Genomic DNA, 23,028 nt, shown 5'->3' with positions numbered 1-23,028 from the left:
TTAACAATCCATCTACTTTAACCCTTAGCACTCCAGATGGTTTTGCAATCTGTCAGCAACTGCAACTAATTTTTATACTCTCTCTAGTAAAATGAAAAATTCTATAACATTTCTTCGATCTTTTATTACTCGAAAATCGAATAATTTTAGGGTAGTTTCTTTGATTCATTAAAATATTTAATATTTTAACTGGTGCAATATTGGAGCCTACAGAGTTCAAAGGGTTAAAATGCTCTCTCTTCAATAATCTACTAAAATCAAAATTCGCGTTAAGATCTACGATCAGTCCAGTAGAGATTCTCGATAACCCAATCAATTACCCAGATGAAACACGTATCCAGACACTGGATATCCACGAACGCATCGTTCATTAGTGCCGAAAACCAGCTCGCACCTCATTACACGATCCATCCAGACTATCAGAGGTTAGGTTTCGACCGGAGCGGCGGAACAGAAGGAAAGTTAAGCCGCAGAAGGTGGAAAGCTTGGCGTCCGGCGAACTTTCTCGGGGAATTGCCCCGCCGGGCGGAAGTTCGGACCCGGGCCGTCCGAGGACATCCGGGCGGATCGACGCGGCCGCTCGCGGGACATCAAATATTCAACCGCGCTGCTTCCTTTTATAGGGCAGCCCCGTTCCCCCTTTTACGACGTCCTAAACTCCTTTAGCGAATTTTTTTGTTTGTCCGCGGGACGCCAAGTCACGTTCAACGGCATGTTTTACGCGGCCGTTCCGCGGAGCCGCGTTTCGGGGGAGGCCGGGCTTAAATGCCTGCTGCTGGATGAATATGTTTATGATCTTGGCTCCGGGAACACCGGAAGTCCCCCTCGAGGGGAAGGAGCTAACAAAACGGGGCTGCTCACCCTTCGCTCGTTACTCTTTCATATTTATCCCCGCGCGTTAGGCAGCGACTTTAGGGGTGTCGTTTGCCGGAAACGGCTTCTGAAGGTGTACAGCGCGGAAGGACACGGTCGAGCGATTAATTGGGGCTCGGGAACGTGCCGGAAAGAGGATCTTTAACACCAACTGCCGAGCGTTTAATACGATTAATATGCAATCTCTGTAAAAATTGAGACGATGGATCATTCCTGGTTTCTTTAAATATTTTCGCAGTATTCGAGTGAAGCTATAGTTTCATTTCGAGTATTCAACGCTTCTAAAATACCAATAGTTGCGAAACAGACAAATGGAAGAAGCTCTCTGAAATTGACATGAAGACTCCAATAAACGTGCGATCGTAAGCTTCGAAGTTGAAGTAAAGTACAGAATCCTTTCTAATTCATAAACCAAGGGAAGCCAATTCCACGGATCCCAGCTAACAAAATAATCCCGCGAGCCCCGTCTCGCGAGACTAAATTCGAAGAAACCATAGGAACACGCAGGCCCGAGCGACGTGGTATTTTTCGAGAACACGGTCCCAGCGGCGCGCAATGTTGTGCACCGTGTGCAGAGCGGAATCTGTGCCGCAGCCAGGTCGTCGGGCAACAGCTACACGATGCAGCTAATCCAATGAACCGTGTCCCAGCGGAAACACCGTCGTATTTTCCCAGCAAGTGTCCCGGAGCGGCGCTGAGTTCTTCTTTGTGTCGATGGCGCGGGATCGGAAGTGCGGTCGGCGCGGCGCGACGTCGCCGTGTGCTTTCCGCAAGCACAGTCGGCTGTCTGGCCGCCATAGATCCGATGTTGCTGTTTACGTTACGCGTTAAACCCGCTCCCGGGCCGGCGGCGGCCGTTGCTGCCCCGGCATTAAACCCGAGCCGAGCCGAAGCCGCACATCGGCAGCTAAAGCCCCATAAGCATCGTTACGCCGCGTTACATCCCCCGGCCGCCGCGCTGTCAAAATTACTGACGCCTATATAGGCACTCTCCTGGTCCCCCATGGATGCTTGTCTAGGCCGCGCCCGCGCCGAACACTCGTTCCCTGCGCGGGGATTGTAAATTGACCCGGTGAACGACGGGACACCGTCATTCGCAGGTGCGCGACTTTGAACCTTCGATTGATTAGCTGCTGTTCCGGGGATTTTCGACGGGGTCTTCGAGAAAGGCTTCTCGGAGTGCTTGCGAGGACGATAGTCTGGGGATTTCAGATTGATGGGGATGGTGTGAGGATGAGGAGGATGTGGATAAGAAAGCTAGAAAAGTAGAAATGGAAAATTCAGGATGGATATGTTTCAATTGATAATAGTAACTGATAAAGAAAAGGAATGGCTAAATAGAATAGAGTAAAGCAAGAATAGGAGAACAACTGTATCAATCGCAGAATCTGACACATGAACATTAATCATCGCAAGTTTTCTAAGCACCAAAATGCCTTGATCAAGCACTTCAAAACACGTCAATTCCAAACCCATCGAAACTTCCAGGAGACATGCCTGTCTCGCATTGATCCCGATCCCTCGACAAAAATCTCGCCAACACGCTCTAACATCTTACGTCAGCTTCATCGCCGAAGAATCGTCATCCGTCAGGCAGCATAATTCGCGAGGCACAGCGACAGGAATCCATCCCCTTAAAGGAATCAGCATACCGAGCATACCGGGGTCCATCGGCACGGTACACGCCGTTAGCCTGCAATCCGCTCCCCCGGTTCAGCCCCTTTCCCCACAAATCTACGCGCAGGAACGGGCGCCGGTGCGGGGTGCGCACACACAGGGCCAGGTGAAATATATATGCAGATGCGCATGTAAACGAGATTCGCCATGCGGAGCTTTACGTATGGCGAGGGATTACGATATTGTATAGCTGAGATACGACGCTTGGAACGCTTAGATAGCTCCTGGCCTCTCTCTTTGTCTGCCGCCTCCCCGACGCTTACCCTTTTGCCCCCTTCTTTCTCGTTCCCTCGATTTAGGCTCACCTTTCCGCAACGTTCAACTGATACGAACCTAGCTTGAACCTCCATAACCCGGAATCCCCTATACATCGCGAAGCTTCTTCATTCGTTTACGCTCGTAGAAACCTCTGCAATTCGAAGTTCGAAAACTCGAATTATTCTTCAGTACTTGAGTTTACTCAGTTCATTTGACATTTCCGTTTTAGCCTAACCTTTGCGAGATTTGTAAGCTATCGTGTGTAGGATCGCTAGCTACAATCATTTTAGAGGATACCCGGCAGTCGAGTCTTTAAGATTCTTCAGTTATTAGATGAAAATCACTAAGAACACGTCTTCGCGAACTAGATCTGGTTCTCCTGAGACTCGAGTTGTATTTTAGCTTTTCTTCTCGCCCAGAAGCTACGAGACTCGGTTCCCGACCCTCTAACCATGTAACTTCGCTACCCGCTTCCTTCCTTGATTCCGCTGGCGCCTGCCTTCCGAGGGTTAATTCGCGACGCGTAATTCAGTGACGGCCTGACGAAACCGGGAATGGTAAGTAGCTGTCGCCGAGTCGACGTGTATGTTAATACGGAAGCACAAAGATCTTGCGGCTTTGCGGGCCGCGTGTAATCCCGGCAGCCTGCGTCTGGCGGTTTGCTGCCGGCGACGAGGCGCCCGCTCCGCCGCGGGGACGGTTTAGCCCTGTACGAGCCGCTCGTGAATTCTACGCTCGCTACAGGTGATTTCGGCGATGCCTGCGCCGGGTACTTACGAGCCAAGTCTTGCTTTAAGGGCTGGCAACGGTTCTCTGCGCGGGGATTGCTGAGACGAATACGACGGAAGTCAGATGATAATGGCTTTTATTATTATTCCATTACATTCGTCGTATGGTATTTTCATAGAGGATCGTTTAAGATCGTTAACGCCTAATTAAACTGTGCTCGCTGATACAGCTTCTGATTCTCAAATGAATTTTCAAAGTAATACCAGAAATTAAGAGGACAAATTATGCGCTCGCGGCGTCCTCTTCTATAGCCGAGTGTGCTGCAAGCGCATTAACATACACTAATTATTAATTTAACCCTTAAAAGCTACCATCAAAGGAAAACGCATTAGTGGCGTCATTCTTACGTCTACGATGTACGAGGCAGTACTAAACTATTATGACAACATTATCACTGCTGACAGTTTCAACAAACATTCCACTGTTTAGTGTTACATCTTTCGAATCTTTATGGCTGCTTGTTTAGTAATGAACGCGTCGAATGAAATCCTTTATGCTGTGAAACTTTATCACTGTTATATAAGGGTTATAACCATTCTAAATAGATTCTAAGCTGCATTCATAGTGACCCTACAAACTGACGTATCGAAAAAAGTACGCTACAAATATAAACTTTTTTATCCCACTGAGATTACCAGCTCCCTATTTACCGTCGCCATTAAACCTATTTAATGCTGCTATTAATATTAAATACCATTGTTCGACGTAAATACGAGCATTAAAAAATAAAAGCATCATTCCCATCGCTGCTTTTATCAAGCAGCCCCGTTATAAAGGTGCCCCGAGCCACGCAACGAACGCGCATCGCATCGTAAAGCATCAAGCGGACGTTCATTAGAAAAATATCCCATAACGCAGCCTGATCGATGCGACGCTGTTCGTCGGCGAGCTCATAGAAAACCGAAACAGCGATTTCACGGCGCGCCCGTTATATTTAATCCTCGCGGAAAATAAAACGAGCGTATCAGCCGGGTCGCAGTGTCTGAAATGTTAACCAGGCCGTAGATATTCAGTCGAGTCACGCTGAAGCATTTATGCACCGGAAGCCGCCCGGAAAGAGGAAAAAATACGGAATGAACGGGAATGTATCTTGGCCGTGCATTAGAGCCGACGTTGATGCACAGACACGGGGATAAAGAGTTGCAAAAAGATTCCGGCGGGCCGACATTAGCGTCCTCGCCGCCCGGCCGCGAGCGAGCCGCGGAAATTTAATGTTACGCGAGATAATTAAACATTTGAACGAAATGAAAGGACCGGAGGCGGCTTCGTTTGCAACTTATCCACCGCGCACGCGCGCTTTTTCTCATTTCCCCTGGAATTTCCTCAACTTCCCGCGAGAACTCTGGGAAAGACACGAAAATTCGGGGGATGTTGATCTTCCGAATGCTTGAATCCTCCTGAATTCCTTGAGATTTCTTGACGAGGTTCGAGGTTTGATTTTGATGGAAGATAAGTCCAATGCTGAGTATATGGTAGAAATGATTTTATTAGTTTTGTTACTGGTGTTCTTGTAATATCTGCAATTAATAAGTATCTAGATCATTTCTGTGAATTTCTTTCCGCTTGTCTGTTAAGGTATCTTTTAATGGTAAGCTTGAAGTACTTCTGGTTCGTTGATGGTTGAAATGAATGAGAAAAATTAGAAAACCATTTTGAATGGAATATATTGATAGAACATGTTTTCTATCGGAAGCATCAGATTGTTCGATTTGATCACGGATACCGTTAATAAAGTAATTTAAACTTAGGCTTGATTGGCGTGCAGCTAACTTAATTAAAACTTTAATTAGTCGATCGAAGTTAAGGGTGTTCCACTTCACTTTCGCTTTTTCCCTTTTCTCCGCGCTGTGCTCGGCGTGGCGCTGTTTTTCCCCCGGTTGTTACGCTCGTTCCGTCGCGACGTGTGTATCACGGAAGCACGGTGTTAGCATATCGACATGGGAATTTGTCATAGGGACTGTGCGCGCCGGGCAAGCCGTGATTAATGACTCTCCGAGTATCTAGTCTATCGAGACAAGTTATCATTGCTGAGCACGGTTTCATGGCTAGCCGGTTATCAATGATTGAATTAATCGTCGACGATGATGCATAGGTTACGCGGCGCGTAGATAAAAGTGCGATTCGCGGAAAATTTGTTTAATCTTAATCTCTGTATAATCATTTTCAAACTTTATATCTTGTCAGTCCTTTATCCTAATATTCTTACTAATTCTACACGATTCTAACCTCTTGCACTGGAAAGACGTGCCTCGAGATATTTTTCTTCCAAAATTGCCAGACATTTTATAAACATCCAGTCTAGTCGTATTACACTAGCTCCTTTTGAAACGTATCACTATACAAAGTTAGTTATAAACAAAATTACTGTACATGCCGCATAAAATAAGTGAAAGCAAATTTCTTAATAATTTCTTTCTAAATTCCAACACAGATTAACCAATTTCAGTTATCACGAAAAATCACCAGATAATAAATTCCACCCAATCACGAAAGCAAACGAAATCACAAAGACGCATCAAACACTCGAAACACGCGAACAATAAAGTAAAATCTCCCAGCCAAAGAAGCTACCATCATCAACGCTAAATACAATCACTCACCCTCGAGACTCGCTAAAACCCTTCAGCCGAACACCATCAGAAGCGCGGCGACATTGTCTTTCCGCGAGCGCTTTCCTCGCCGAGTGTTTAACTCACTCCGTGTCCCGCGCCGCAGCCGCCGCCCTCTCTCATTCGAAATTGCCTCCGAAATTATTCTCGCCCACCCCACGAGAGTCTTAATCGCGTCCGGATCGCATACATAGGGAACGCGCGGGGCTGCAAACATGGCGTCGGAATGTTCCTGCAGGCGAGCGGGGACGGCAGAGGAGGGTCGGTCCTCGGTCGGGCAGAAGTATCGCGGAAAGAAGCGAGCAGGAAACGGCAGAAAAGTTTCCGCGAGACCGGCCAGGAGCGCGAAACTTTCGTCGAACTCTCTCTATCCCCCGCGACTTTGCCCGAACCTTCGCGATCGTGGTTTCCGCGAGCTCCCTTCTTTTTCCCCCGTCGTCCCCCGCTCTCCCCGGGATCCCGTGTCGCCCGCTTTCGTAGGCTTTCGGGAGCTTTTCGTGGAAAGTCACTCGAAAATCAGCCGCAACCGCCGGAACGCGCCGCTACCAACTCCTGCGGTCGCCTCGGTTTCTCACCGTCCTGCGCCCTCTCCGACCGTCCTCTCGGTCCCTCGTGCTCCCGGCCGCCTCCCTCTGGCCGTAGGCAGCGCGGATTAAAGTATCGACGACACCCAGCCACGTCTGAATAATTCAGGACGAAAGTTTCAACCGCGAGAGCTCGGCGGGGTTCGACGTGAATCCCTGCCGCGCGCACGGCCAAGCGATGCTTCAAAACGATCGAAATTCGCTTTATGTTGCAGGGTACGCGCTGATGAGGATCGTCGAGGTCTACAAGCAGATACAGGAGCAGGAGATGAATATCGTGAGTACCCGCGCCGATTTTTGCAGCTCGTTCCGAGCGTTTCTCGCGGAACTCGGGGCAATGGGGTGGATCAGTGGATCGTTCTTATTCGTTAATTACACACTTAACTCTTTTACCACATTCATATTCCTTCTCGAACACTCCAAAATTCATAGAAAACTACAATTCACAGTCTACATATCTACCGACATTTCAAATGCACAGACAAGCTCAGATCTCGCCAGGCTGAACCTTTAACCCTTTGCGGACGAAGATTCCTTAAAGTCTACAAAACCTCCCAGATCCGCCAAATTACACATCGAAATACAGATTTCATGCAGCTCGAGTATTAGAATCATCCGTTCGTTGCACAGTATTCCAAACGCGAAAGTTCGACGTCGGCAAAACGTCGACGCCCGCCGCGAACGGTGAAACTCGCATTCCGTTCCTAATCCCCGCACCGAAGAATTCTTCCGACCAACAAAATCATTCGAACAATTCGCGGAACAAGCTAATCCACGGTACCGCGCTCCGGTCCTCGATGACCACAGTGATCGCAAATTCTCCGAGCGCGTTCCGCGGCCGGGCCGGAAAATCAAAGCTGAATAGTTCATAAGAACGATCCACGGGAGGGTAGACGTCCGGTAACGAGCTCAGGCCGGCGAGAGGCGTCGCTCGGCCGCGCGGCGTCGACGGAGGGCCGGGAATAAATCGCCTCCGCCGGCTTCCGAATTATTATTTAAATAAACGGAGCGGCCCGGTCGGACGCAATTAAAAGTGGAGGGAAGATTTATGCGCGGCAAACCGAAGCGCGGTTGAATTCCGCGCGACGGAACACGACCTCGACCCGGCCGGAATATTAATTGGAAAGTTAAAAGAGAGTTTCAGTCATTTAAGCCGGGTCCTCCGTCACCGGCGCCGATATAGAGGATCGCCAACCCTTTCTCCCGTCCGTTCGTCGCGGTCCCATTTCGCTTTTGGCTCCGTTCCCCCGGTTTTTTCGTTTTCCCGATCCGCGGCCGGCGTCCTCGAGGAGCGCGCGCCGCGGCGGGATCCTTTGATCCTCTCGCCTCCGAGGGCAGGTCGCGAGATTACACACTTGCCCTTTTGAGCCCGGGAATTCGTTCCGTATGTAACGACATGTTATTACGATCCCGCGACACGGAGCCCCTCTGTTCCTTCCCCCCGTCCGCCGCGCGCGGGGCGGACTGTGTTTAGGTCAGCCACCGTGGAAAAGGGGCTGCTTACCAGCCGGCGAAAAGACTGCGGTTAATTCGGGAATTTTATTCCGCCGGACGTTCCTTTGAGGCCACGGTCCCGCGAACACGGTTTAATACCGCGCGCTGCCCTCCGGGGCTCTCTTGGATTCTTGGAACGAATTTTATTAGCCGCGCCGTTACTCGTGGACAGTTTTATGCTGCCGCGGTATATTGGACGCTCGGGTTATTTTTGATGATGCTCGGCGTCGGGAATGACTGAGAGACGTCTGGTATTATGCAATAAACGGGGGAATTTTGTTAAGGCCGCTTTAAAGACGGTCGATGGTTTTGTTTAGGTGATATTGCACGGGGTTGTGTTTCGCTGGAATCTCTGTGGCTTGCGATCGGCGCTACTATGTTGGTTAAGCAGACTCGGGAAGTAGTGTTTTAATTATAAAGAATTCTAAAGTGATCAAAATCGACCCTTAATTTTTATGGTACCTCTAGTGAAACTGAAAAGTGCTATAACATTCCTTCGATCTTTTACTCTCCTTCTCAGTAGAAGATTTGGATGGAAAATCGAATAATTTCGTTAAAATATTTGATATTATAACTGGTGCAATATTGGAGCCTACAGAGTTCAAAGGGTTAAATTGTCACAAAATACTGTCCAAAGTATTATCCGTCTGATTTCCCGATTCGAAGAGCCTCCTGAGAATTCCTTCGGTAAATCCCGATGAAATCCTTCCGTCCTATCGAAACAAATACACCGAGTCCCTATGTATTAAAAAGAATACCCTCCCCATAAAACATGATCGACCTGACCCAACATCCTTCATCCCGCAAAGCCCGGCTACCCTATAAAAAGAACGACCACTATAAAATACAACCGTCCTTCGCAGATTTCCCTCTCCGGGGTTCATGCCCAAAATAGTCGCCATTATCCGCGAACAGTATCCTAGGTATCTATCAAATCCGGGAGCCGGCATTTTCCGCTTAACAACTCAAAGCGGAATCGGAACAATGGCCGGCGAAGAGATCGTGCCATCAACCTGTTCATCCTCGTGCGCCGTTCACCCCGCCGCGGCGCGCCATAGGAGAATATATGCCCGTCGCGTGATCCTGTTCTCCTTTATGGAGAATATTCCCAACAATGATCCCGGGGGCCATTATGAGCGATCCTGCGTGGCTCGGCGGGCGGCAGTCGTCGGCGGAATCGTTTTCCTTGCCCGGGAGACGTTAAAGTCTCGAAGATTGAGCTCCTTTGATCCCCCCGCGGAACCTCCGACCCCGGCAGACTGCTACGCTGCAGCGAGAAGGTTCGTCGCGTTTCGCAGCGAACGAAGAACAATGTTTCTGACAGCGAGGGGGAGCCGTTATTGCGCGAGAGATCGCGCGCCGGTATTGGCCGCGCGAACCCCGGCACTTCGTCCGACGGCCACGCGCGGCGAGAACCACCCCCGCGCGCCGACAACGCCAGTAACGCGCGCGAACGATCGCCAGGATTCGAATGGACTAATTGTTTCATACGTGACCGCAGTCTATAACTTCCGCTGCCGGTCGCCGCCGAGTAACTGTTCGCCTCGACGCGTTTCCCGGCGCCGTTTCGACCATCTTATTGCCATCGGGCCCTTGGGCTGGCGATAAAGGTTATTGAATGATCTAGGGGTCGTTGCTTTTCTTCCTGGGACGGGGATATTGCGTTGATTCAATAGAGCTTTGAGGGGTGTTCGTGGAGTTTTGATATGAGATCGATGGAGAAAGGATTTTTTGTTTGTTGGTAGGGATCGTTGCAGTTTGATTCATCGTAGAGTTTAGTTAGTTACTTTAATTACTTCGGAAAGTAATATAATTGCCTCGGAGATTAAAGAGAAATTTGATTAGATTGATCTGCTTCGAAAGATTAATAAATGTACAAATTTCTAACGAGAATAGAAAGAGCTTTATATGACACCGTATTCCTCCTTCGTAACTATCGTAACAACTTTGGGTTCCGCGTTTGAATGGCTCGGGCAATAATATTCTAAAGTGTGATAAAGCGGTCGAAATGGAACGGAAAGGGTCCCGTGACATCGTGTCCGATCCGCCTCCGTTTTATAGTAACCACGCCCCGAAGTCGGACTATGAATTCCGGAAGGAGAGTGGTTCACGGATATCGGCGAGACAAACACATCGAAGTATGTCGTTCGCCTCGACGTTTCAGCTGTTCGCGAGGGTGGTGTGCGCCTCGGGGCGCTCTTAAGATTCACACAGACAGCGCGCCCGCGACGGTGGCGACCGGATAAGGTTACCATCGAGTCTGGCTGGAAAATCAGCCGATGACAAGTGGACTTATCCTACAGTGCGAAACATGGTTCCATAAAGGAAGATAGGCCGACGTTATTTCCTCCTCGGAAGGTTTATAGCTGAGCCCGGCGCAGTCTTTTCTGCTATATTCCGTCCGTGTGCGTGAATTACGCTCGACGTGTTTCACCGTAGCTGAACTGGAAGACAGCGCGTCGCGATGGAAACGTTGAACATCGTTTTCGAATTTTCCGATTATGAATGCAGTCGATTCATCGTTCATTCTAATTAATCTTTAACGTACGACTGTACGATCCTTCAATTACCAATTACAAACCACTCTATACTCCGCAACATTGAACCCTTGAGGAGCTGGATTTCAAGTTTACTCACCGCGGAAATACCATAGGTATCAAGAAATAAATTCATAGAGGTGACCTAGTATACGTGTTGATTGTAAATATTACAAGAATAACAGTGACACAAATAATAGATTTTACTGACACAGTAAGTAAAACTAGCTATTTATAAGGCATTGCTCCATTAAGGGTTGAAATACTTCGAACAATTGCATCTCAATAATAACTCCAAAACAATTCGAAACTTGCAGAAAATTCCACAGGATCCTACAGAAAGAATTCCGACATTCCCGAGACAGTCCGTGCACGAGTCGCATAGAGTTTCCCCACACGTAGCAAATATGCGCGTCTCACGTATCCTTTCCGCGAATCCTCGACGGGCCCTCGAACCAGGGGCCATTCCAGCTACAGCACTGCGCCACGTGTATTATAGGAAACGCATATCCGAAGCCATTCACGCACGAAAGGTCGTTGTCTCAGGCGAACGCGCGTGCAGCATCCCGCCACCCTCCGCCATCGGTTCGCCGCCCCCGTTCCCGAGGATTACGTCATAGCTCAGTCTCGTCTGGCAACATTCGTAAAGATGTCCTCTCGCGCAGCCCCACCTAGCACCTTCCAGCTCCCGCTTTCCAGCCGCGCTCGGAGGGGCGGGCACCCTTGGCAAGCCTAATCGCGCGGAAATATACAATGGAGGAACAATTTGGTCCGGCCGTTGAATCAGTTTTATGGGTTTAAAGACGAACGGCGAACGGGGAAGCGTTTAAAGTAACGAGATTAGGTCTGCGGCTGCGGAAAGCGGATCTCGCGGCCGCTATATCGCTTACCGGCGCGGCCGTAATTGAATATTAAATTGTCGAGGAGGGAGGTTTTGCGGGCCGCATCATCGACGGGAGTTGATACTGCCGGGATAATTGGCTGCGCCAGATTAGCGAGTTATTTTCACTGTTCTGGAATGGTTAACCCCTTCGCGGGCTTCTTGTTATTGTTATTGGCCGGGGGAGGGGCTATTGGCAATATGGAGCCGCGAGGATTCTGAGGGTACGATCTTTGGGAGGTTATTAGAGGGTTATCGGTTTAGCGGGGATAATTGCGGAGGTGATTAAGGGTCGGACGCGAATTTAAATAGTCGGATTTCGACCTTCAGTTTGCTTCAGTTTCTTGCTACTTGTTTTATGATGTAATTTGTGCTGTGGAATTATCTAAATTTAGATTGTTTTGATTTCTTGCTCGATGTTTTCGTTACGTTTCGTTGGATTAGGGTGGGATTATACGTTTATCGTGAATCGCGTGGTGGTTGTATGCTAGATTGAAAATCCACCGGTTTCTGAAATCGCCGAATTATTAACGGGAGTTGTTACAATTAAATTCCGAATGAATTGTCCCCTCGGGAGCAGGATTCGGTAGGACGTTTCTAGATGAAATCCTATTGGGAGGAACGAATGTTTTCGAAAGACTGCGTAAACATTATCCGCGGCCCCCCGTTTTTCGCGTTCGGGTGTTTTATGGAAATTTCCACAAAGAAACGCGCGCAGCATTTTTCAGACAATTTTTCGGTTCAGTTAGCCCGGCGACGCCTCATTGGCCCGCTGAAATTTAATATATGAAAGCGAAAACGGTATAACCGTCAGGCGTTTTAAATTTACGGGTGCGGACGCGTCAATTTTCGTTCGAGTCGACGGACTTTTAGTTTCCGAAAGGCGGCCTGAAAATTCGGGCGCGCCGAGGGAAACGTTATTGTAAATCCGGCCTGTTCGCTTATCGACGAGACGTTACACGACGCAGCCTTCGAGTTGATCGACAGAATGTACGCGGGCGGAGCGCGACAAAAGTTTCGGTTAAAATTGCAGCAACGAGACCGTGTAACTCGGAACAGCCGTGTCTCGCTGCTGCACAAAGGTATTTGTAATGGAGTTACAACTCGAAAACAATGCTATCTCATTCGATACAGGGCGTTACTGTTTGTTCGGAGTTTGTAACCACTGGATCTGTAAACTGTAATACATTGGGCTCCCGTATTGCCTTTCCAATATTTACTTCTGTCAGAAGGACACGCGATCGAACTCACAAAATTACATCGAATTACGTATCAAACAAAGTTCTTAAATATCAGCATTGAAATCTTGCTTGAAAACATTTGCAATTATGAAAGATATATCGATGTAATACGATAATTTAATAAAAAACCAAATCAATTATTTAGTAATTAATAATAGAAGGAAGTTCGCTTACAAATTATACATATCGATCGAAGCGAGCCATATTCCGATAGTTCCTGATCGTATTAAATGAAATAAAATTCTATACTGTTCCACACTGCGCAATGATTCAAGTGGAGTAAAAGAAAATTGAATACTTGTTCGAATCATTGTTTAATCGTTATAAACGTCGATGAGGAGTTGCCCGATCACCGGTATCACCTCCATCGACACTCGACCATTCGTCAAACAAGATAAACGACTGCGATTCCCGCCGATCGGCGGGAAGGGACTAATTCAATTTGGAAGGGTAATACCTGGAAAGCATCGGGCACATTATCGCATTTTTCTCCGCGTCGAAAAATCGACCACGACGCGGCGAGCGAGCCTGGAAGAGTGAAATGAGAGCAGCGCGAGGGACGCCGAGGAACTGGAAGAAGGTCAAATTGGCTCTCAATCTCCAAGGCCGCGGGAAGATAGAAAATCTTGTTACAAAAAGGGGGAAGATTCTTTTGAATATTTCCCGAAGTAATTTATTTACTTTCAGCGGCGGCGGCGGCTCTTTATTCGCGCGGTCTCCGGCGGAATTAAGGAATGTTTCCCGCGACGACTTCAATCTCCCTCGGCCGCCGCGATCCGATTACGAATTATACGGCGCACGGGAATTCTTTCTTTGATTGTTTAATTAAATCGGCGAATTGAAATTATTCCGACTTCCCGGTCGAATAATTAATATTTCGACTTGCCGGCGAGTAGTATTGTGCCGGGGACATTGAATGCCCGCTCCGCGTTCGTTCGCCGATTTTATTTTCGAGCCGATAATTATGGCCGGCCGTTCCGATCGAAGTGTTCGGACCGATCCGGACCGAAGCGTTTTAATCAGGTCCCTGGAACACGCAGCGGACACGTTCGAAGGGCAAGGAGGAATTAAAAATAAAGACGCAGGAATTGAATTTCGACTATGAATACTTCGTTTGCATTTTTATTGCCTCTGTCGTCTACGCGGCGCGGACTCCATTCGCGGAAGAATAATCTCTGAAAATTATGAATCTTCATCGGGCAAATGAAATTCATGGAATTTAAATTCGAAGTATAAATTACGGGAAATATAAAGATACAAAAAGGATTGCTTAATATGGGATCCAGTGGTTTCGTGCCTCCAGAAAATCGTCCGTTTGAATGCGGCCTGTTCTCGCCGTGTAATACGAAATTTAATATGCCTCCGACGAATTTTCTTCTCGGTTATCCGTAATGATAATATGAAAGTAATCGAAACCGTCGGGACGGAGTAATAAAGTTTGAACGTACTCCAATGGAAATATATAAATATCCATCAAGTATTAATATCTTCCAAACATCCATCAAATCTAAATACAAATCTCACAATGCTAGATCCACCAAAATTCGCTTCGAATTCAAACTCATTATCCAGTCGAATTATTTCATCCGAATAATTACACAATCATCTCGTCCACCGAAACACGTCTCCAACGAATCGTGTCGAGTTCGGTGACTACATCCAACCGAATCCCGATATTAGGACACGAGAACGGGAAACGGTGATCCCGTCGATTCCTCTTCGCCATCCCGATTCCCGTTTTCATAAATCTCATCAGGCGTCGCGGGTAGCCGGCGCGGCCAAGAACAGGCGAAAAAATTGATGAAAATTCCATGAGATTCTTCTCGGTGCGCGCGTCCCTCGCGCCTTCATTGTTACAAAAGAGTGCCTGTCGTCGATTGATCGGGTATCGCCGGGTCGGGATGGCTCCGTTTGTTTCTCCGGGGAGCACCGCGGCCGGGGAGGAACTTTTGAGATATGGTCCTCGTGACGTGTAATTCGTAGCCGCGCGATCGGTGTCTCGCGTCGCGCGCAGGACAAAAGAGAGACGGAGAAACGGGCAGAGGGAGGCCGGCTCGATATGTAGTTACTGTCGGACCGACTTCCCACGGGAGAAGTCGGGCCGCGATGAAAACTTCCAGCCCAGCCACGCCGGGAGCTTTTTCCGGCAGCCGGTGTCGACATAGTTCCGCCCGATGACGGGAGTTACTAGATTATTTGCGAGTTATCGGGAACGACTAATGAGCCGCGGACGATCCTCGCGACGCGTGGAACTCGGGGAACTCTTTTCATTCCTGGGATCGCTAATGAAGTTTTCGCTTTTCGGGTTTATTGGACGGTTGCGTTCGAGTTTCGAGTAGAATATCGAGCAGGACCGACGATCATTTTCCGATGAAAGTATTTCATCGGAGATTTCTGGGCTTTATAGTTTCCTGAGGACGACATTGGAATTGAATTTTTGCTCCGTTATTGTCTGAATTCCAAATATTTATAAAGATGTATTCCGTAGAGTCGATATTCATAACGCGAGTAGCTATAACAATAGGCTAATTAATGCCTCGTTCACGGTTTCGCCGCTTCGTTCGAGCTTCATTCGTGCTTCGCGAATAATCACCGTACACAAAGGCTTCGCTTCATCAGCGAGCTCGCCAATTACGCCTGAAAAGAATAGCGCATTCACGAACACCGGCGTTCGAGCGAGAAGATTGGAAAGTCTTGTAAAAAGACATTGATTCGGAGGCAATGACTATACGAAGACGTTTCAATCGGTCGAATCCCGAAGCGCCGCGCATTTTCAATTTGAAAATCCCCGGAAAGAAAGCGGCCCGCCGGCGAACGGCTTTCTGTTCTTAAGTGGATTGCCGCGGGGGTGGCTCGCGAAGGGTTTTTTTCGGAGAATGGCGAAAGGGGTAGGTAGCGAGGATGAATCCTTCGAGTGGTCTGGCTCAAATTCGAGCAGCCTGCATTACCTTTTGAACCTTTTAAAGCCGCTGCGCTTCCCGCTGAAATGATGGCGTCCGCAAAGGGCGCGGAGAAGGGCCGATGGACCCTTTCGCGCAGATTAGAGGAGAATCCAATGGGCCATGGTGAAAGGTCGCGACGCGGAGGGTCTTCTGTAGCATTTCAATGCGCGCTTATTCACCGCGACCCCACGCGAATTTCCTTTTTTTCTCTCAATCGAACCATTCTTGAACCCGCCTTGACCGCTCGTCAAGTTCGTCGGCGAGAACGTACTCGCCTGTTGCCAGCTGTGACGTCCTGGGAGCGAACTTCTCGAGCGATCCATTCGCGTGACGCGCCGGGAGGAAACTTTGACAGAGACGCGACAGTTGCTGATTTTGTTGAAACTTCGGTCGGAAGTTGTAAATAACATACTTCGTATGCCTTTTGGTCGATGTTTATATTGACGGGGTAGAAATGAGCTATGAGAAGTTAAGGTATTCTGATAATTACTGGGAATAGAGTGATATTGTACATTATTTCAAAGACACCGGTTGTATTAGGGAGTATAAAGTATTTAACCGGAGTACATTGAAATTTGTATACTTTTTATCTGTATACTGTGTAATAAATAAAAGAAAGGATCAATGGGGGTTGCAGGGCGAAACGAAATTGAAAGCGCGTAATTTATCCGATGCGAGTTGATTACGCTTTCACGTTTCGTTTGATTAACGAGGAAAAAGCACGGGCCTGCGAGATGATCGAAGGGTGGAGCGATCCGGGCAGCGACAGTTACCCTTTTAGCAACAAGTCACCAATTTAATGATCACGGTTCTGAAAGGTCTCAAAGCGTTCTCCCTCTTTTCAGGCAGTGTCGCGACTGCCGGGGAAGTTTCGCGAGTCTGCGAACTCTCCTCGTGACGGAAAAGTTCGCGAAGCGCGGGGGAACTTCATTATAAACATCGCGCCTTTGTCGGGGCCTGCCTCGGTGATCGGATGACCGGCGTTACTCGATTCTTCTCGAGCGAACGGGAAGCGGCTACGATGAATTTTCAGTCTCGTTAATCGTTCCCCGAAGCTCGCGCGGATCGACCGGAAAAAGACCGTGTACCGGGTGCTCCGTTACCCGTGCTTCATTCCATTTCGTAAAATGTAATTGTAGTTTTTTCAAAAAAAAGAGTACAATAAAATGTCACTTGGAGCTCTTTCCCCGAGAAAATAAAATACCGTTCTCTCGTTCGAATTCTTTTTCCAGAAAATTGTGTTTCGCCGTTCGTCGGCCGTTTCGGCATTGGCTTAATTGAATACCGCCGATACAATCGACCGGAGGTTATCCCATAGAAAAAAACCTAAGTAAAGAAATGGAGAATAAAATTTGTTTGTCTAATGGCAGGTTTTCTAGAAAAAAATCCGGTCGGAGCGTGTTCGCGCCGCGGTTAGTCAAACGCAGGTGTGCCCGACGGATTTTCCGGGCCGATCTTCTCGAAAACGAGCTTTTCCATTAGAAAAATGTTGCCCCACGTTTTTCCCTTATTTTTCGGGTAGAATAGCTTCCGTCGATTATACCATATTCGATCGAGTCAGTCAACTGCACGTGTTTTCGCACATGTTCGATTCCGATTTCCTTCGGAGGAAAGAGGAAAAATCGAGTGGGAATCGTTTACTCTATATTTTCCGCTATCCTTCCAATGTTACTTTTCACGAAAGGAATGAATAATATTTTCTCCGCATTTCCTGCTACTTCGACCTCGATTCCCCCAGAAAAAGGGAACTTCGAGCGAGAAAGATTTACCCTGGGTTTTCTGCTAATTTTTCTCCATAGAATCACTCTTCTTCGATTGCCCGACAGTTAAAGGCCACGCTGTATATTAGGGGGGTTTTTCCGTCGAGCTGAAGGTACGACACGCCGCGGTCTTTTTGCACACCGAGTTAGTCGGCGAAGGATCGCTTCTGCTGGAAGGCAGCCAATCTCCGAGCTTTGTTTTCCCTCTATCCCTTCTTTTTTATCGCGAGCGGCAAGCGCGTCCCGGGGCACGGCAATCCAATCGAAAGTGTTGACGGGAACTTCGACCTTAAAAAACTCTTCCTCCCCGGTGTGCACATGGAAATCGAATAAAATAAATTGGAATCGAAGATCGCGCTTGATATTGAATTTAAATATGACGCGCCTCGTTCGAGGACTGTTTACGACTGACGCGGGACTTTATCGGCAGTTTGACTCGCTAATGGATTAACGTCATGGAAATTCTGTAGTAATAACGGATCCGTAAACATGCTTGAATTATTATTCGAATGATTATTATTATCGTCGTCGTTGTAACAGTATTTACAGTTCGGTTGCCAGTGTTGTTTCACCATTATACCAATTTAGTACTGCAACGAGTACACAAGTTATTCGTAGAAAATCCACAGAAAACTCGCTATCTCCTTCATTGTTCGGATATACGGTGCACAACGGTGTAACAATAATATAAATCACCACTGGCAGCAACAAAACATTAGCACCGTTAACCAGTCAACCCACTGACTCCCAGGTTGTCCAGATCTCTCGCACCAGTAATCCACAATGACGCTCGAAACTCGATTGTTTCACCTTGTTGGCCCACTGCCTTTCACTCGCGGCTCCGGCAGCTAATACACAACGTGCACCTTCAACCGATAAATAAACCCCGAACTTCCTTCCCGACGAGGGGGAAAAAGGAAGGAGAGAACGGGGATCCGAATCTGAAAACTCTGTTCCCCGTGGTTTCTCGATCCTCCTCTTCAGTTACCAGCCGGGGATTAAATCAGCTCGGCCGCCACTTGCCGGATCAACCCCTTGAAGCCCTCGCCCCTCGGGCGAGCGGAAAGAACCGCGCGGAAAACCGCGGACTAGAATATCCCGTGAATTACGTCTAACGAATATTGAAACGCGCGCGCGGGAAACGTTAGACGTTTCCCCATTTGCGGACGGTGCCCCGCGGAAGTGGCCGGGATTCGGCCTCGATGAAAGCAAACCGTCCGCTTCGAATTTGCACGGGAGAGAGACGGCTGCTCGAACGCGAGTGAGAGTGACCAACCTGCGGGGAGGATTTCATAGAGCGAGAGGAAGAGGTGCGTAAACTGGAAAATGTAAGAGAGAGAGTCAGAAAGAGAAGAGACCGACGAAGTGGAAAATAGAAGAGAGAGAGAGAAAGTGAAATGTGTGCACAGTAAGAAAGTACAGTGGACAAGGGAAAGAGGGAACGAGTAAATTACAAGAAATATGAGGTAGTGTGCGAGAGGGATGGATTGGGGTGAGTTGCGAGGGAAAAATGGGAGTAAACTACGCGAAGCAGAGAAAGGAGGCTAGGAGCAGAGTGAGAGGAGAGTGAGGTAGGAAGAAAACGAGAGTAAACTGCCAGGAACGAGAGAAAGGGTGAATTGGAATAAGGGAATGCTAGAAAGAGGTAGAGTGTGAGTCTACAAGGAACAAGAGAGAAAGAAAACGAGAGTAAACTGCGAGAAACACAAGAGGAAGGAACGGCGAGCGCAAGGAACGAGGGAGAAAGAAAGTGAGAGTAAACTGCGAGGAATAAGAGAGGAGATTCAAAGGGGTAGCAGAGAGAGAGGGCAGGGGAGAGGGACAGAGTGAGAATGTTTGCTCCAGCGTTCCATCGGCCCCGGAGGTCCGTGACTTTGTTGGCTTTTTATGCTGGATTTTCACATCCGTCTTGAAAAGCCCGCATTCCAGGAGCCAGCCCGGGGGTTGCGTTTCGCGCGCGAGAGGAGAAGACGGAGTGGCAGGGGAGGCGAGACTGAGAGGAATCTTGGCATCCGAAACGCGGGGGCGAAACGTTTACAGTAAGAGATGCTTCGTCTTTGTTAAGGGGATACGGTGATACGGCGAATCTGTAATCCGAGACACGATTGTTTCTTCGGAGGTATGCGCCGTGTGTATCGTTCATGATTTCAATGACTCAGTTTAGTTGAACTCCGTCGCCTCTCGCGAGCTGTACCATCATTCCTGCAGAAGGTTGCGATTATTCGAGTTCAGTTTACCGTCATTAATTTTCGAGACGAAAGAGGCGAAAGGTTGATATTAAACTAGTCTTTTATCGCGTGTCGAGAATAGGGTTGATCTTTATGGACACTAACTGCTGAGCAGTAAAATTGATTACTGTATTCTTCTGTTCTTCGGTGTCGCTATCTTTAATGCTTCGATTGATTTATATTACGATTTAATCCTCGAAGGAGCATATCGTTACAATAACCGTGAACCTAAAAATCAGAGTACACATTTAAACTGAAACACTTCTACCATATTAACCCGCGAATCTTCGCGATCCTCGTTCGTTCCGCGCGGGGAACTTAAAGAGTGCATCTCCATTGAAAATTCAACGCATTCACGATGCCGCGATTTCAGAAAATCTCGCGGCGATGCTCGTGACTCCGACACCCTCCTCCCAATATCATTCACCGGTAGACAACAAAGCGAGAGGCTGTCGAAAGTTCGCAAAGAATTCCGGGGTGTTTCCAGCAGGAAATCGGCAGGCGCGGTGTATCGGACGGAACAAAGGCGGCACCGGCGGGTTCCACCCCCGGCGTTGCCGCGGAACTGCGAAAAACGGCCGCGCGGGGATGGCGGCGAACAATGAAATAAGCAACTCGACGCTGAGCCCCGGAAACAGATCGTAAACTCGGTTGTAAAAGTTTACGCAACGCGGCATTAAAATTGCACCCGTCCGCGGCGCCTTCCCGACCTTTTCACGGCGTCGCTGCCTTTTTTTCCCTTCCTCCCCCTCCGCCGCCGCCGCGGCCGTTTCCCGAACTGCTTAATTAAATCCGCGAGTTCCCTGAATCAAAACACGTTTACGGGGGATACGTCATTTACAGCGTTTCGCCGGTGGACGCTGTTGCTCGCGAAAATTCGTTTTCGATCGGCTCGTAAACTAAACAGAAAGCGAGACGCGCTCGCGCGCGTACCGCGCGCACACGGGCCGGCCGCGCAGTCACGTAACAGAGGAAATAGAAGGAAAAAAGACGAGCCTCCCGGCGAATAAATAACGCGACGCACTTTTATACAGCGACGAGAAAGCCGAACGTAAAACTGTCAAACGCCTAAATAAAATCGGCCGCGACGATTCACAAGGCGGCTCGCGAGCCGGGCTTCGGGAGTCACGCCGGGAAATTCGGTGATTTGTTTCGCGTCTGCTGAAAAGTAACGCCGTCCCGCGACATTTTTACGCGCCGCGCTCTCGTCCTCGTATCAATCCCGCGGTTTTCCTTTCTGATTTTATTTCGCTGTACCTCGTCCTTTTGTTCCGCTTTAATCCTCGTTCCGCTAAACATTTCGCCTGGCCGCGCGCGATTTTTTCGCGACGCGATTTATTGAAATTCCGCGGATTCTACAGTTTTTTATCCCCGCGTCGGCTTCGGTTGTACCGGGAGGTTTGTTTATTTCGAGCCGGTTTACGGTATCTGGGAATTTGCAAATGACGGTTTTGTGTTCCGCTTGTTGGTGTAAATGGTCTGTGGGGTTTTATGGGAAACAGGTTTATTTATGAACTCTGGGGAAGGGTCGGTGGTAAATATTTAGCCTGTGCAATAATAATTTTGGGTCATGTAAGGTGAGGGAATGTTAAGTTTTAATCGACCGTGCTTTTTGTGTACAGTGATTACTTTTCTAATAGAAACTGAAATAATTCTGCAGTCGTTATACATGGCAGTCTTCGAAATCTTCTCATTGATATTGCTCCCGTTCGTGCACTCGCTTCTAGCCAATTCCATTAACAGTACAAATATTTCAAAAAAGAGTTACTCCGGGATGAAGTCAAACAGTCGACTTCACTTTCGAAGATCCGCCGAGCGTTTCAATTCGCTAACATCGTCGTACAAAATGCCTGTAATAAATTCGTGACGGTCATTGAAGTGATACGGGAACGGAACTAACAGTCTTGAAATATTATGCGGTACATTTACTCTGAAAGGAAATTTATCGATTCCGCGGAATTATTCATGGTAAATACGAATGTAAATGAGCGTGGAGGAAAAAATGGTGCATGGAAAGTGAATAGAAATGGGCAGAATTAGAATCAAAATTCTATTTCTCACGTCCGTTATAAATAATTGAGAAGCCATTCTATTCCTAAAATTCCTAAATGTTCAAAATATACATTATCAACACAACACTATTTTCCTAAAAATTGCACTATTACCCTAAACCTACAGCAAAAACCTAACAACCTTTCTCCAATACTTACATCAATCCCATTTCATACCTCCCTCCACAGAAATTAAGCTCCCAAGCATAAAGCACTCGAAAAACCATGTCAAACTACCTCAAATAAAATCCCTCCCTTAATAAACTAACCTCGAAAGAGGTTGAACCGAAATAAATACGCAACAGGCGAAGAACCAGCGGAAATTTCCTCGAAAGGCCTGGTCGTCGAGTGAAAAACATGTCGCCCGACATTTTCGACGCAGTCTGCCGCGAGCGCGGCTCTTTACGCAGCAACTGGGGCGCATAAATAATCCATGGATCGTTATTTATCCGAACGTAACAAGCCGCGCGCTGATTAGAAGAAACCTGCAAAATCACGTCGGAGGTTAGCCGTGTTCGGGGCGGTAAGAGGCGCGCTGCCGGCCGAGCAAAATGCATCGAGGATGCGCCCGGGCTCTTTTCAGCGCATCAACAGTGCCACTTCAGCCCGTATTTCTCTTCCCTTTCAGCAGCCGCTTTTCACGGGCAGCGATCGACCGGCCTGGCAGAAGGTTGCCCACTCGTGGAAACGTATTTCTGATCGAAATGCTGCCTCTAATCAATGTCCATTAAGCCGCGGCGGGGAACCGGGAAAAAAAGAGGCCTCGATCAACCCGTGTCCCGCCGCTCGTACGCAGACCGACGCCGTGGATTTCGTTTCGACCGCCGCGGTGCCGGCGGATGGATTTCCTGATTTTTTATTTCGACGCGCGGACTTTCTGCGTTCGCGATTGTTCCGCCGGGTGATTCCTTTCCTCGCATTCGCCGCACGGCCGATTTCTGGACGAAAGTCAATCATTTGAAAAGTTGACTATGGGATTTTGTTGGAAAAACCTCTAGTTCTGCGCAATAAAATCGAAAAATGGAGCGTGTTCGTCGAACGCAGGACGAATGATCAAATCAAAGCGAAACAAGGAATTACATGTTTATGTGAGAAAATAAAGAAT

General features: G+C 48.1%; 1 protein-coding gene across 1 annotated transcript in view; it reads left to right on the top strand.

The window, feature by feature from the left end:
• Positions 1 to 23,028, top strand: part of IRSp53 (Insulin receptor substrate 53 kDa) — a 219,873-nt gene that overhangs the window by 174,527 nt on the left and 22,318 nt on the right. The window contains exon 5 of the mRNA XM_076373565.1: positions 7,006 to 7,067. Within this exon, the coding sequence (XP_076229680.1) occupies positions 7,006 to 7,067 (62 nt within the window). The remainder of the gene's footprint in view (positions 1 to 7,005; positions 7,068 to 23,028) is intronic.

This window comes from Nomia melanderi, chromosome 14 (assembly GCF_051020985.1).
Source record: "Nomia melanderi isolate GNS246 chromosome 14, iyNomMela1, whole genome shotgun sequence".
Lineage (NCBI taxonomy): Eukaryota > Metazoa > Arthropoda > Insecta > Hymenoptera > Halictidae > Nomia > Nomia melanderi.
The sequence above is the reverse complement of the archived record's forward strand: the minus strand, read 5'-3'. Positions and strand labels throughout refer to the sequence as shown.